This window comes from Malurus melanocephalus, unplaced genomic scaffold, assembly GCF_030028575.1.
Source record: "Malurus melanocephalus ecotype Western Australia unplaced genomic scaffold, MMel_1.1 scaffold_379, whole genome shotgun sequence".
In the NCBI taxonomy this organism is placed as follows: domain Eukaryota; kingdom Metazoa; phylum Chordata; class Aves; order Passeriformes; family Maluridae; genus Malurus; species Malurus melanocephalus.
In genome coordinates, this window is record NW_026623611.1 from 655,831 (window position 1) to 668,261 (window position 12,431).

Sequence of the window (12,431 nt, forward strand, 5' to 3'; positions counted from 1 at the left end):
TGAAGAACTACAGAATAACAGGATGGGTCAGGTTAGAAGGGACCACGGTGGGTCACCTGGTGCCACCACCCTGCTCCAGCAGGGTCATTCCAGAGCACAGGGCACGGGATTGTGTCCAGAGGGTTCTGGAAGTGACAGAGACTCCAGAGCCTCTCTAGACAATCGGATCCGGTTCTTGGTCACTACACAGTGAAGAAGTTTTTCCCCATGGTCAGGTGGAAATTCCTGTGCATCAGTTCCTGTCCCTTGCCTCCTGTCCCATTGCTGGGCACCACGGAGCAGAGCCTGGTCCATCCTCTGACAGCCCTCTTTACATATTTATGCACATTCATGAGATTCCCTCTCAGTCCTCTCTTCTTAAAGCTGAACAGGCCCAGCTCCCTCAGCCTTCCCTCATAAGAGAGATGCCCCAGTTCCCCATTCATCCTCATTGCCCTCCACTGGACCCACTCCAGGAGCTCCATGTCTCCCTTGTACTGAGGATGCCAGGAGAACTGGACTTTGTAATGAAACTACTGGAGGTACTGCAATGTATAGGAAAATATTTAAACTGGTTTATGCTCTTCTTCAGGAAGGAGATAAAGCATATTACAAACACATAATAAAGCAAAGAGATGGAGGAACCAGAAATTGCAAAGGAAAATACAGGCTGTAGATGGTGTCCCACATGGACACGTAGTTTTGGAACTCAGTGGACAGTCTCTGAAGCTTGAGCTTTGCATGGTCTAGATAGGATTAAACATAAAGGAATAAGAAGGCATTACCAGCATGAAAAAAAAACAAACATTTTGGGGCAGAGTTGGCTGGGGAAGGGGCAGGATACTCATCCAAATGGCTAAAAGGTAAAGCAGCAGGTGTGCTGTCATTTTACCAAGTCAGAACTTTTTAAATAGAGCTGGGAAAACATTTATTTTGGACATTAGTGATGTAATTTCTGACTATGGTAAGAGATTTATCATCAAGCAGGTACTGAAATAATACTAGAGTTTTCACATAGAAGAGTTTATAACAGTGTTACAGTACTTTCGTTTCACTGAGTTTCAAAAACATTTAAAAGGTGTTGCTCACAGAGCATAACCTTAACACAGTTGTCTGTTTATTCTGTGTAAATTAAATGAAAGATAAAAAGTTGCGAAGTAAAAGGCACCTCTTAAATATCAGAACAGATTAATGTGGGCAGAAGAAGATTCATGAATCTTGCCCATTTGGAGAAGTGATGGTGAGATGCCCTTGAGAGCAGACACCTKGGTATTGTGACCTGGAAGTCCTTTCAAGTCTGACATTTCTAGCTAAGTCTTTTTGAGTTGTGAGCATCTGCTCATCTGTCTCTGTTTAAAAACTCACAAACGTCAAAAAACTGAGGGAAAACCAGGGAGGGAAGAAATTAAATTAAAAACCAAATAATAAAAAGAGAGAAAAGGAAATTGACTTCCTAACTGGACTTTTTTTCTTTCAAAACAAAGAGTCAGACAAAAAACCCCGAAAGAGTTCATCTGTATACTTTCAGGAATTAGAGAAACCTTTGGATTTTTTTTGTTCTTATAATGGCTTTTAAAAAAAAAAAAAAAAAGTTTTCTGCTTCTACTTTGTCCGATTCTCCACCCACACAAGGGTAGCTGATTGCTTTGTGCTTATTATTCTCTGGTGTGCGTAAACAAATTAAAAATAGTATTTCCACATTAGTAAGGAAGAGTATGGGTAATACAGCATAATTGTATTATTGCATTAAAAGCGATTTAGCTGTTGCTCTCTGATGCACATCCTCAGGTGAAATATAGCAGCAGTAATTTATTTTAAGTGCCACCTCAAAGTGCAGTTTGTCCCTCTTCTGACTGATGTGCATGTGGATGTGGACATTTCATAAGAAAGATGAATGACACTCAGAACAACCCACTGTATGCACAATAACAACATCCCTKAGGGTAGCATGTCAGTTTATTAACTGAGGAATAAATGTATAAGCCAGGAAATAAATAGTGGTTATTTCTGAGCCCTGTGATGGGTTGCTATAAATAGGAAATGCCAGTTCTGCAGTGTGTCAAGTGGTGACACCAGTGCTAATAGCATGGTGTTCACTGGCTTAGCAAGACCTTGCTGTTAAGTTGGGGTTTTTTTTGTTGTTTGTTAAACTTTTATTTTAATCTTACCTTGTGAAAGATCCTGTAGAAAGTTTTGTGTCTGCTGCAATACTCTCTTGATTTTCTCACTGCAGGTCCTGTCTGGCTGTGGTGTCTACGATGGCACAGAAATCCATGAGGCATCAGCGTAAGTTGCTTTGTGAAACTCTAGGCTCTAAAGCAGTCTCCATTACATCAGTATGTTTAATTTAATTTTGCTGTCTCTGGCCATCAGAATTACCCTGAGAGATGTATGATGAAGCTTTCTCACACTTTTCTCACCGCATAATTATTAGCTCAGTATGCATTCTTGCAGAAGTTGGTGATTGTCCAAAGGTGCAGCACAGTGCATGTGATGCCAGAACATTGAGTATGAATCTCTCTTTCCTTCAAAAAYAGAAATTCAGAGTTCCAGATTCAATCTTAAGAGGTTTAAACGCAGACTTAATTTCAGAATCACTTTGGGTTTCCATTCCTTGGGCTAAATTTAACACTAGAATTGTTAATACTTAAGTTGAATAATTAACTCTTACGGTGAATTAATGAGATGTTTCACCTAGACCTAGATTAAATGGTAATGGGTGTGTTAATTGTGGTATTCTTCCATAACACTYGGAGAAAGGAAGCTTTTATTGTTCCTGGTTGCCTGCTCTGGTAGGATGTGTGTTTTTCCTCATCTTTCAAAATCAGGTGGTGGAATATTTGTAGCAAGACTTAGGGGCCAGATAACACCTCTCCCTTAAGGTTTTTTGCACGTTTTTTCTCTGTTTTTGTAGYGTACTGGTGCACCTGAGCCGTGGGGGAGCTGAGGTTCAAATGTACGCTCCAGATGTCCCTCAGATGCATGTCATTGACCATACTAAAGGGCAGCCAGCTGAAGCTGAGTCAAGGTAAATCTGTAATGAATGTGTTTTCCAGCCTCAGTCTCTTAGACATCTTCGGACACAGCAGCCTGTAATGATTCATGTAGCACTTTGTGAATGCCTTTAGTAGCTTATGCCAGCTGTGGTGGTTTTCTTGGAGAGAAGATATTAYGGTTTTCTGGGTTTGATTACATACAGTCTGTCAGTGCCTGTGTTTCCCAGCGATAGCATTTCAGAACCATCAGKAGCTTCAGTTACTAAATACCAATGTTCTTGCTTCCTCCTTTCCTCACCCTGCTCTTCCTCTGCCAAAACTTTTTTTATACCATTCTATGTGCAAATGCTTAATTAATTGCATTGTTTTATTTCTGGTTCTGCAAGGAATGTTTTAGTGGAATCTGCAAGAATTGCTCGCGGTAAAATTGCAAGCCTGGCGAAGCTCACTACAGCAGACCATGATGCTGTGATATTCCCYGGTGGATTCGGAGCTGCCAAAAATTTGTGAGTGCCAACTAAGCATCAGATTCCTCAAMCAAATATTCATAATTAACTATGCATAATCCTCACAAAGAGAAGGCTTTGGGGTGACCTAATTGCAGCCTTCCTGTACCTGAACAGAGCTGACAAAAAAGACAGAAAGTGACTTTTTACTAGGGCTTGGTGCGACAGGGCAAGGGGGAATGGCTTCAAACTAAAARAGAGTAGGTTTAGATTAGATTAGGAAACAGCTGATTGCTCTAAAGATGGTGACCAGCTCGTCCAGAGAAGCTGTGGATGCCCCATCCCTGGCAATGTTGGAAGCCAGGTTGTGTGGAGCTCTGAACCCAGTCTAGTGGAAGATCTCCCTGTCCATGGCAGAGAGATTTGAACTAAATGTTGTTTAAAGTCCYTTCTACCCCAGACTGTTGAGTGAATATATGAACCATGATTCACACAATAAAATCAGTTAATGCCTTATATACTACATATGTAACTCCTGCTTAATAAGAATAACTTCTTTCAAGGTCTTGTCATTGTCTTGTTTGAAATTTTCTGAATGATACTTTGAGAATTGTAGAGTGTAGATAATACACAAGAAGTCCTTTTTCCTCCCCCTAGTGGTGTTTCTTTTTGGGCCTGAGGGAAGTGAAASTAAAACTTCAGTGTTTCAGGTGCTTGTAGTATTATTATTCTGTTTCTTCCTCTCTCCCTACCAAAAATCCCCTCTTACCTTGTAATTACAAAACAACAGCTGTCTCAAAAAAAAAAGGAAACAAAAGTGTTGGCCCTGTGGAATACTGATTATCTTGCTATTGACAGGCTTTTTGTTGGCTTTGAGAAATATGAATGTTACTTCCCTTTTCTTCTTATGTATTTTTCTTCTTTGAAAAGCTTGCTGTTCAACTTCTCAGTAATCCTAGAAAGCTGATTTGATAATTTTCATTTCCAGATGTTTTTGTTAAGTAAGGGATTTTCTAACAGACCAAAGCCCTTAGAAGTGAGAGATTTTGACTAAAGCATTGCTGTTGTCTACAGAGTGTTTTTAACCAGCTTTTTAGAAGCTGTTCAGTTTGGGATGACCTTTTGGAGCCAGTCTCAGGGCACATAGGCAAATACCTCTGTTTGTAGGTTTATACTGAGCTTTGTGTAAGTTTCTTGTTGTGACAGATCTACCTTTGCTGTTGATGGGAAGGATTGCAAGGTGAACAGAGAAGTTGAACGAGTCCTGAAAGATTTCCACAAAGCAGGCAAACCTATAGGGTACGTATGTTAGTTGGATGGCATTTGTTTGAAAGTGTGAGCATGGAGACAACCTGTGTTTTGTTGAAATCTGCAGTTGTTGTTGGAACTGGAAAAATTATCTTCTGTTTTCTATCACTTGTAGCTTATTTTAAAAATATTTTTCAAGATGTRTGTGTGTAGGTGTTTGTCAAAGGAGAAGCTGAGAAAATGCTGAGAGGAAGTTGCTTTGTAATGTCTTTCAGATTTACAAGGCCATGTCCATTTGAATCTTTTCAGCTGTGATCAARTTCTGGAATAATGCTGTTATAGAATTGCTCTTACAATTCCTTCTGTTGCAGCCTGTGCTGCATTTCCCCAGTGCTGGCAGCAAAGGTGCTCTCTGGTGCTGAAGTCACTGTGGGCCACGAAGAAGAGGAAGGGGGCAAGTGGCCTTATGCTGGGACTGCAGGAGCCATCAAAGAGCTGGGAGCAAAGCACTGTGTKAAAGAAGTCACCATATCCTTTCCTTGTAATTTCCATGTTGGGAGAGGGTTTAGAAATAGGTCATTAAAGCAATGAACACAGGTAAGATCTGTGCTTTTCCACTGGAGTCTCATGGGAATGTGCAGTGTGTAGCAGGTAGCAGTGCTACAGTGCAGGATTAGAAACTTCTGTACACAGCTGTGTAAGTACTGTGTAACTACACACTGGGAGTCAGAAGTTGTTCTCAGTCAACTCCCTTGGGCACTTAATAATGCAGTAAGTGCTGGATGAATTTGCACATGAAACTGGCATGAGTTGCAACTGCTCAGTTCTCTTTGAGATTTTTATTCTTTTCCTGCAGTCTAATGCTGAGGTCAGACTACTTAGAGACATTTTAYTATTAACAGTGAATTTTGTAAGCTTTCTTGTATTTCCTAGTGTTTCCACAGGTTTCTCATGCAGTGTTTTTATTTCTCACAAAAATACTTTGTAATACCTCGGAATTTAGGTTGCAGCTGTCTTTACAGCTGGGTGGTATAACATATTTGGAGGTAGTTTTTATAGGGTAGTGGAGTTAAGAGGTTTTGTCAGTGCTGGTTCATTTTGCAGGCAGCAGCTGTGAGTGCTGTGTTGTCCTTAACTCCTTTTTACGAAGCTCATGTGGATACAAAAAATAAGGTGGTGACCACCCCAGCATTTATGTGTGAAACAGCATTGCACCATATCTTCGATGGCATTGGGGCGATGGTAAAGAATGTGCTAAAATTAACTGGCAAATAAAAAAAAAAAGAGGATCAGAAATGTTTTAATTTAGGGCTCAGTATCAAACATATCATGGACCAATGGAGACATCTGCACCTGCTTGTCCTGTTCACACTCGAGTGAATGCTGATATGAAGCTGATTGATTCCCAGCTGCAGGATTTTCCATGCCTTTTTGAAAAGCCTTACAGAGGACAAGAAGCCTGGCCTGAAACGCAGAGCTTTTTCTTGAGCTTTTCCAGCTGTAGAGAGCTTACTGGATATCTTCTGAATCAAAGTCTTCMCAGCACACCAATGTTAAACCAGTTCTAAGGGGGAAAAAGAGACTCAAGGCCCTGTCAGAAGCTGAGAGCAGATGTGTTGTAGGGATTTGGCATGTGGCAGCATATTTGGTGGATGAAGAATGGGATTAGAGAGGAATAGTCCGTGATTCCAGGTGTGTGTGCTCAGGCCTRTGTCTGGGAACTAAAAGCCAGGATCATCTGTTGAAGGAATAGACATCTTCCATATCCTAATTTAGCTCAGTATTAATGAAGAAATTTTTTTGTTTCCATTTCAAAGTCATTCTGAGCACCAGTCAGCAGCAGGACACAATTGCCATAACAGTAGCACTTTGAAAAGTACATCCATTGGCCCATTATAGTTTCAAAAGGTCTTGAGGAAGAAAATGTCCGCTGATGTGACGCACAACTCTTAAGGGCAGCATCTGTGTTACAGCAGTTGTATGGCAAGTAGTGAATGGAAAAAACAATCTCAAATTGTCCTAACATCCCCTGCTTTAGGGTAATAAGGCTTTCTCCAAAGAAGTATTACTGAATGTCTGGAATAATGAGGTATAAATAAATAAATTTCTGCCTTTATCTCATCCTTGTCTTTCCACTTTCGTTTGGAAGCCGCCTTTGATAACTTAGAGTGGTTGGTACATTTTAGCAGTTTTTCTGCTTTTCAGTTCTCTTCACATTTTTGTACATTTTTTCTGTGTAGAATCCAGCAGAATCTCCTCCCCCTCTTTCAAGTTTTTTGTCACCTTTCTATTGAGCAGGACACAACATTTCTCAAATTCAAACAAACAAACAAGCAAAATGACACCCCTTACCATGGATTAGTTTATTTTCCATGACTTGCTAAGTGAACCCATATTTTTACAGAAGAGTTGTGTACTTCATAATGAATCTACAAACCTTACATTGARTTGATGCATGGCAAATTCCATCTGTGGCTAAACACTTGCCAAGGGTGTGGAGTGACATTTTTTTATTGGGGGGAGCAAAGAGAAGCTTTAGTAGGAGTGTTGGGCATGCTCAGCTTGCTCAGTGTTCAGGAAATAAGCATTTTTGCTTCTGCAGCCTTAGTGTTTGATTTTTTGTCACAAAAAAAAAAAATCACATTTGGATTTAGAAGATTWGAATTTGTACTTCAGTGCTGGCACTGTTTTCTTAGGGGATTTCAGAGATTCCCTCTTCAGATCATAAACTCCAGTGAGGCTGCAAAGAAATCAGACACCAAGTTATTGTGAAAGTAGGCATCGTTCATAAAGTGTATTTTGGACATTCTCTGAAACCATTTTTGTTTATGCATCAAATACTTAATGAAATTTTCAGTATCAAGTGGGTAAGAAACAGAATTTAAAACACTTCCACTATATAATTCAGTGTAAAAACTCTATGAGCTTTGCTTGTTCCAAGTGGATATTTTTAGTATCAATTTTATTCACAGAGGCTTAGCAGAGTATGTGAGGTCATTGCTCATGTAAAATATAACAACATTTTAAAGTGCATGTGTTTCCCACATCTGCACGAGTTTTAAAGGAAATTTGGTAACATAAGAAGAGTATCACACAACGAAATCCCCAGGGTGGAAGGAGAACAGCTGTTGTGTCTTTGTTAGCAGTGCCTTCCTCTGCTGCAAGGACTCAACTCTGGTTAAACCTTCCTTCACCACAGCAGGGCTCAGGGTTTGAATTTAGGGTTTCCCATATCTACACTTCTTACTAAGTGCAGCTGTGGTGGCACAAAGCTGTCTTAGATTCTGAATCTTGGATGCAGGTGTCCTGAGAAAAAGGATATTTTGAAGAAATTGCKGTTATCATTCAGTGACCAGCTGTGGCAGTTTGATGGATTGGTGGTTGGGTTATCCACATGRTGCCTCTTTACAGTCCTCAATTCTTTTTACTCTTATTTTTTAATTTCTCTGAATTTAGAGAGAATAGGGTTTTTTTAAGGGAGAAATAATCATGCCCCAGAATTGCCTTTCATTCTTTAAATTCTCCTTAATTTCCCAGCAATGTGCTGAATGCAAACCTTTGATAGGCACATTTTCCAGGAGTTTAGTGCAGGGTTTTTTTTTTTGGTTGCGTTTGCTTGTTTGATGGTTTTTGTTTTGTTTTTGGCTTTTTGTTATTAGTAGAAAGTTGTTTAACTTTGGTGGAAGATCTAGTATTGTCATCTTGGCTTCCATCCAGTGTAAATTTGGAGGGAAATTCCACATGCACTTAGAGATTATTATTTGAGATATTTATCTGCAAAGCTGGGATTTTCCTTCCCTTCCATAGGGCGGATTTGAGCTGGTGAGGGGTTTGCTCCTTTCAGCCAAGTGGACGGAAATTTGTGATCAATATGTTTTGTTAAATGCTACCAGAAATCAGAAGTGAAAGGATTCTTCAAGCTTCCACCAGGAGTCATGCACCCAGCTTATGGATTCCTAACATTTCGTACCTTTGGGAGACATTTAAGAGCTTTGTCCAGCTGAAAGGTGGTTTTGATAAACATGTTCCTGCTTTTCTTGTGCTTGCAGGGTTAACTTTCAGGGGTGGAGGAGWTTTGGCCTCTCAGCTGTGATTCTGCCTGTCCTTTTTGCCACACTGATGGTTACACAAACCCCGTTTTATGAAATATTTCTCTGCYGATTGTTGCAGGGTTCACAAATTTGGCAGCGGTGCTTTGCTCTTCCAAAAGTAAAAATGAGAGTCAGGGTTTGAGAAGCGCTTTCTGTYTGGCTGGTGGCTACGAGAGACATTTTTTTGGGGAATAAGAAGCCAGCAGAGGGCACTTTGTGAACAAAGTTCTGTGCCGGGTTCCACTTACCCAGGGACAGCATTCCAGCCGAATCACAGCTGGAACGTAGGACAGTTCTGTAGGACATTTTTTTGGACATTCTGGGTGCATACAGAGAATAAAACAAATATTGYTTCCTCCTGGCTTCACAAAAATAAATAGGATGTGCCATTCCATTGCAATTAATGCATTTGTTCTGCTGTCTTCTTCAGCAGTTATTTATTACCCTGAAATTACAGTAGCAAATGTACATAGATAAAGCTCTAAAGCCTTTCTGTGATATCACTGAAAAAACTGCAGTATAAAGTCATGAAAGTACACAGTGGAGGTTGGGTTTTTTGATTGGGATTTTTTGGGGGGTTTGTTTTGTTGTTTGTTTGTAGGTTTTTTTTTTTTTTTTTTTTTGTTTTTTTAATTAGAGTGGTGTTATAGCCAAGGTGACCTAAAATGAAGCTTTGTAGGACAGGACTTTTATCTGACCAAGAAATATCTCTGGAAGGAAACACACTTTGCAAGCTAACAGTATTTTATATGTGTGAATATGCACTTAATTTTTTTTCATAGTGGGAACTTAAATAATCCTCCACCTGCAAATGATTAAGAGCTGCCTGCATTCCAGGTCTTGAGCCTTTCTTTTGAGCTGATTTTCTTCTTCCCGAGAATTCAAGTGCCTGAGGGAACTTACAAACAACAATAAGGCTGATTATTCTATGGGTGAGACATAGACAATTAAGGAGYGATATTTGGTAATTTTCTCCAGGGTGATTCCAGTGGTGGCCAACATCTCTGCAGGAAGACACAGAGAGGGGAAGAGAAGGAGCTAAACTTGGACTATCCTGGAAGTTGAAGCAGAAGTTRCAGTTAAGATTGCTGCACCCATAGCAATGTGATTTCCTGCTGCAGAATTTAAAATAATCACCTTCCTTGCTAGTTTTCAGTATTTATCAATACTCTTTGTTCAACTACTGAGTGTCAGACTATGGAATGACTGYCATTCAGGTTTAGCTAGATTAATGGTGAGAATTCCAGTAAGTGGAAAGTGTCCCTGCCCATGGCAGGAGGTTGGAACTRGATCATCTTTAGGGTCYCTTCCAACCCAAACCATTGTATGATTTTATGGTTCTGCATCACATGTGTCCACATTCATTTCTTGCTGATGTTCTCAATGGGACATTTCTCCCACATCCTGTGGAAATAAGGGGAGCTGGCAGAGGAAAGCATTAACCTGGTAATGGTCCCACTCTGAACTTAGAAAAAGTACAAGATGATCAAACAGAATTCCTTATTGTCTCTTACCAGTGTCTCTGCAAAACACTGAAARAAAATTTAGCTTGCTTTTACAGCCATTCTTTGACCAGAATAATGTCTAAGGATCTCTTAAAAAATTCTTTAATGCACTATATTATYAGTCATATATATATCAGTCATGGCTCCTGCCATGTGGAATACGTAGGTGTGGGCTACCAAGGTACTACAAGTGAGAGGAGATTACTCCTTAAATRTGTGAATTGTTATTGTGCCCTTTAATTTTCAAAGTCATCCCTCTCATTCCCAGTGAAACTCTGGAAGACACGAGAGCTGTGTACCCCTCACCTTCTGCACAGTGAGTGACCTTTCAGGACAGACACTTCCTGTGTCATCAACTCAAGGTCACTTGGTCAGTCAAACCTTCACTTGCAGGAAATTGGAATGGTGGTCAAAAATAACCACTGGGAATGGCATTAACTATAGCTCTAGGAAAATAGAATAAACAGGGACGTTTAAACAACCCAAGTGCTGCTGCAAGTCTGAGTCATAAAAAAGGAGAGTTGTAAACAATATTTAGAGGTCAGCCAGGCCCTTCTGTAGTCACACAGCTCACACTTGTGCGTGTGCTCATACACYTGGAGGTGCTCACACATGGCACAGAGCAGCACACAGAAATCACAACAGTAATTGTATTTAAAAACAGATGGATGACACAACAAGGAAATKAATGTTATTTTCCCAACAACATCACAGTATGGGGCTCAAGTTTATGCCACGTGAAGCATTTTAAAAACCATGAAAACATCAGTCTCATCATGGCTTTACAAACCAACTTTAATGGGCTTGATTTACAGGTGATAATCTATTAACACTAGTTTTTTAAGTTACTTTTCACAGCAGCCATAAAAACTGAGTTTTACAGGTTTTTTTGTAAAGTTAGTGGAAATTGAATAGTATATAATCTAGCCCATATGTTTATATTTGGCCTGTTATTAAAACTTGTTAGTTCCATATGCAATACACTGGATGTGTGTGCGTTCTTTACAGTTATTACAATGGTCTTGTCTTCAAAATAAACTCTGAGAATCAATACATGAGTCCATTTACATGATTGGGCTTCCAATATTTTTCAGTTTGTGATCAAGGAATCATGATGTCAACAGATTAAATACCCAAAATTATGTAARACAATAGCCAGGAAGTTTCTCCTGCTGTTGGCACAAAACAAACCCAAAACAAAGTGAGGAAATTTGACTGMAATGTTTGATCTGTCAATTGTCATCTTATCAGCTGGAACAAATTGCTTTGTTTCAGCTTTCTCCCCCTAAATCAGGAAGGACTTTGTCCAGCCCCGTGCAGGGACGGTGTTGGGGAACTCCCTGAATTTATAAAAATGCTTTGAGCTTCCTGCACCAAAAGGGCTTTGTATGGCTTGTCATTAGGAAAATGCTGCTGCTGAGATTTCTGCATTAGTCTGTTCTGGGTTTGAAGCAATTGGGAAGTTTGTCTCCCTTCTGTGCTGTAAAGGGATTCCTGTAAAAGTTTGGTTTGGGGCTGAAATGGCAGCGTTCCTTCAGCCATGCAGGTGTTGCTGAAATGGATTTCCTTGTGTTTATTTTTCTTCTACTTTGTTGGAGGGGACTGTGAAAAAAAGTCAGCAGAAGTCATCTCATTATTCCAGCAATAAAGATGCATCTGAGCTGGGAGCTCAAGAAGGACCCGGTGCTATAACTCTGGGCTCCTTAAATACAATCTTAAGGCGATTTGCATATTTGGTTTTGCTATTACATAAATGATTTGCATAACAGTGTACATTACAAACCTGTTGAAATTTCAGCTTCAGTGACCTATGGGCTCCTGGTGAACAGGGATGGCCACAAAAAGCAGCATCCTCCAATATCCTGGTGGGATTACCTGGAGGGAGGAGGACTGGAGGCTGGACAAGGCTGCTGCAGGTGGCTCCCAGGGTTGCTTCTGTCCTCTAGGACTGAGCACAGCCCTGCCAGGGCTCCTCTGGGTCCTTGCAGCTCAGTTATTGGTGGTCCCTGTCACCACTTGTGCCCTGGCTTGGTCTCTTCCATTTCTGGCCAAAAAGCCCAGTGCAGCAATTTTTGGAAGGGAAAAAAAGATTGGCATCAAGTAAGTGTAATAATTTGGAAAATTCCAGGAACCTCCTTCTCCTCCTCCCCTTCCTCTTCTTTTCTT

The 12,431-nt window shown here is 40.3% G+C and overlaps 1 protein-coding gene across 1 annotated transcript; it reads left to right on the forward strand.

The window, feature by feature from the left end:
- The first annotated feature begins 389 nt into the window (after positions 1-389).
- GATD3 (glutamine amidotransferase class 1 domain containing 3) lies at positions 390-6,785 on the forward strand. The gene is given in 8 exon segments (XM_057378899.1): positions 390-458; positions 461-530; positions 2,211-2,265; positions 2,894-3,007; positions 3,362-3,481; positions 4,628-4,720; positions 5,041-5,197; positions 5,816-6,785. Coding segments are annotated over 8 exon segments (792 nt in total). The 5' UTR covers positions 390-404; the 3' UTR covers positions 5,945-6,785.
- Positions 6,786-12,431: the final 5,646 nt, after the last annotated feature.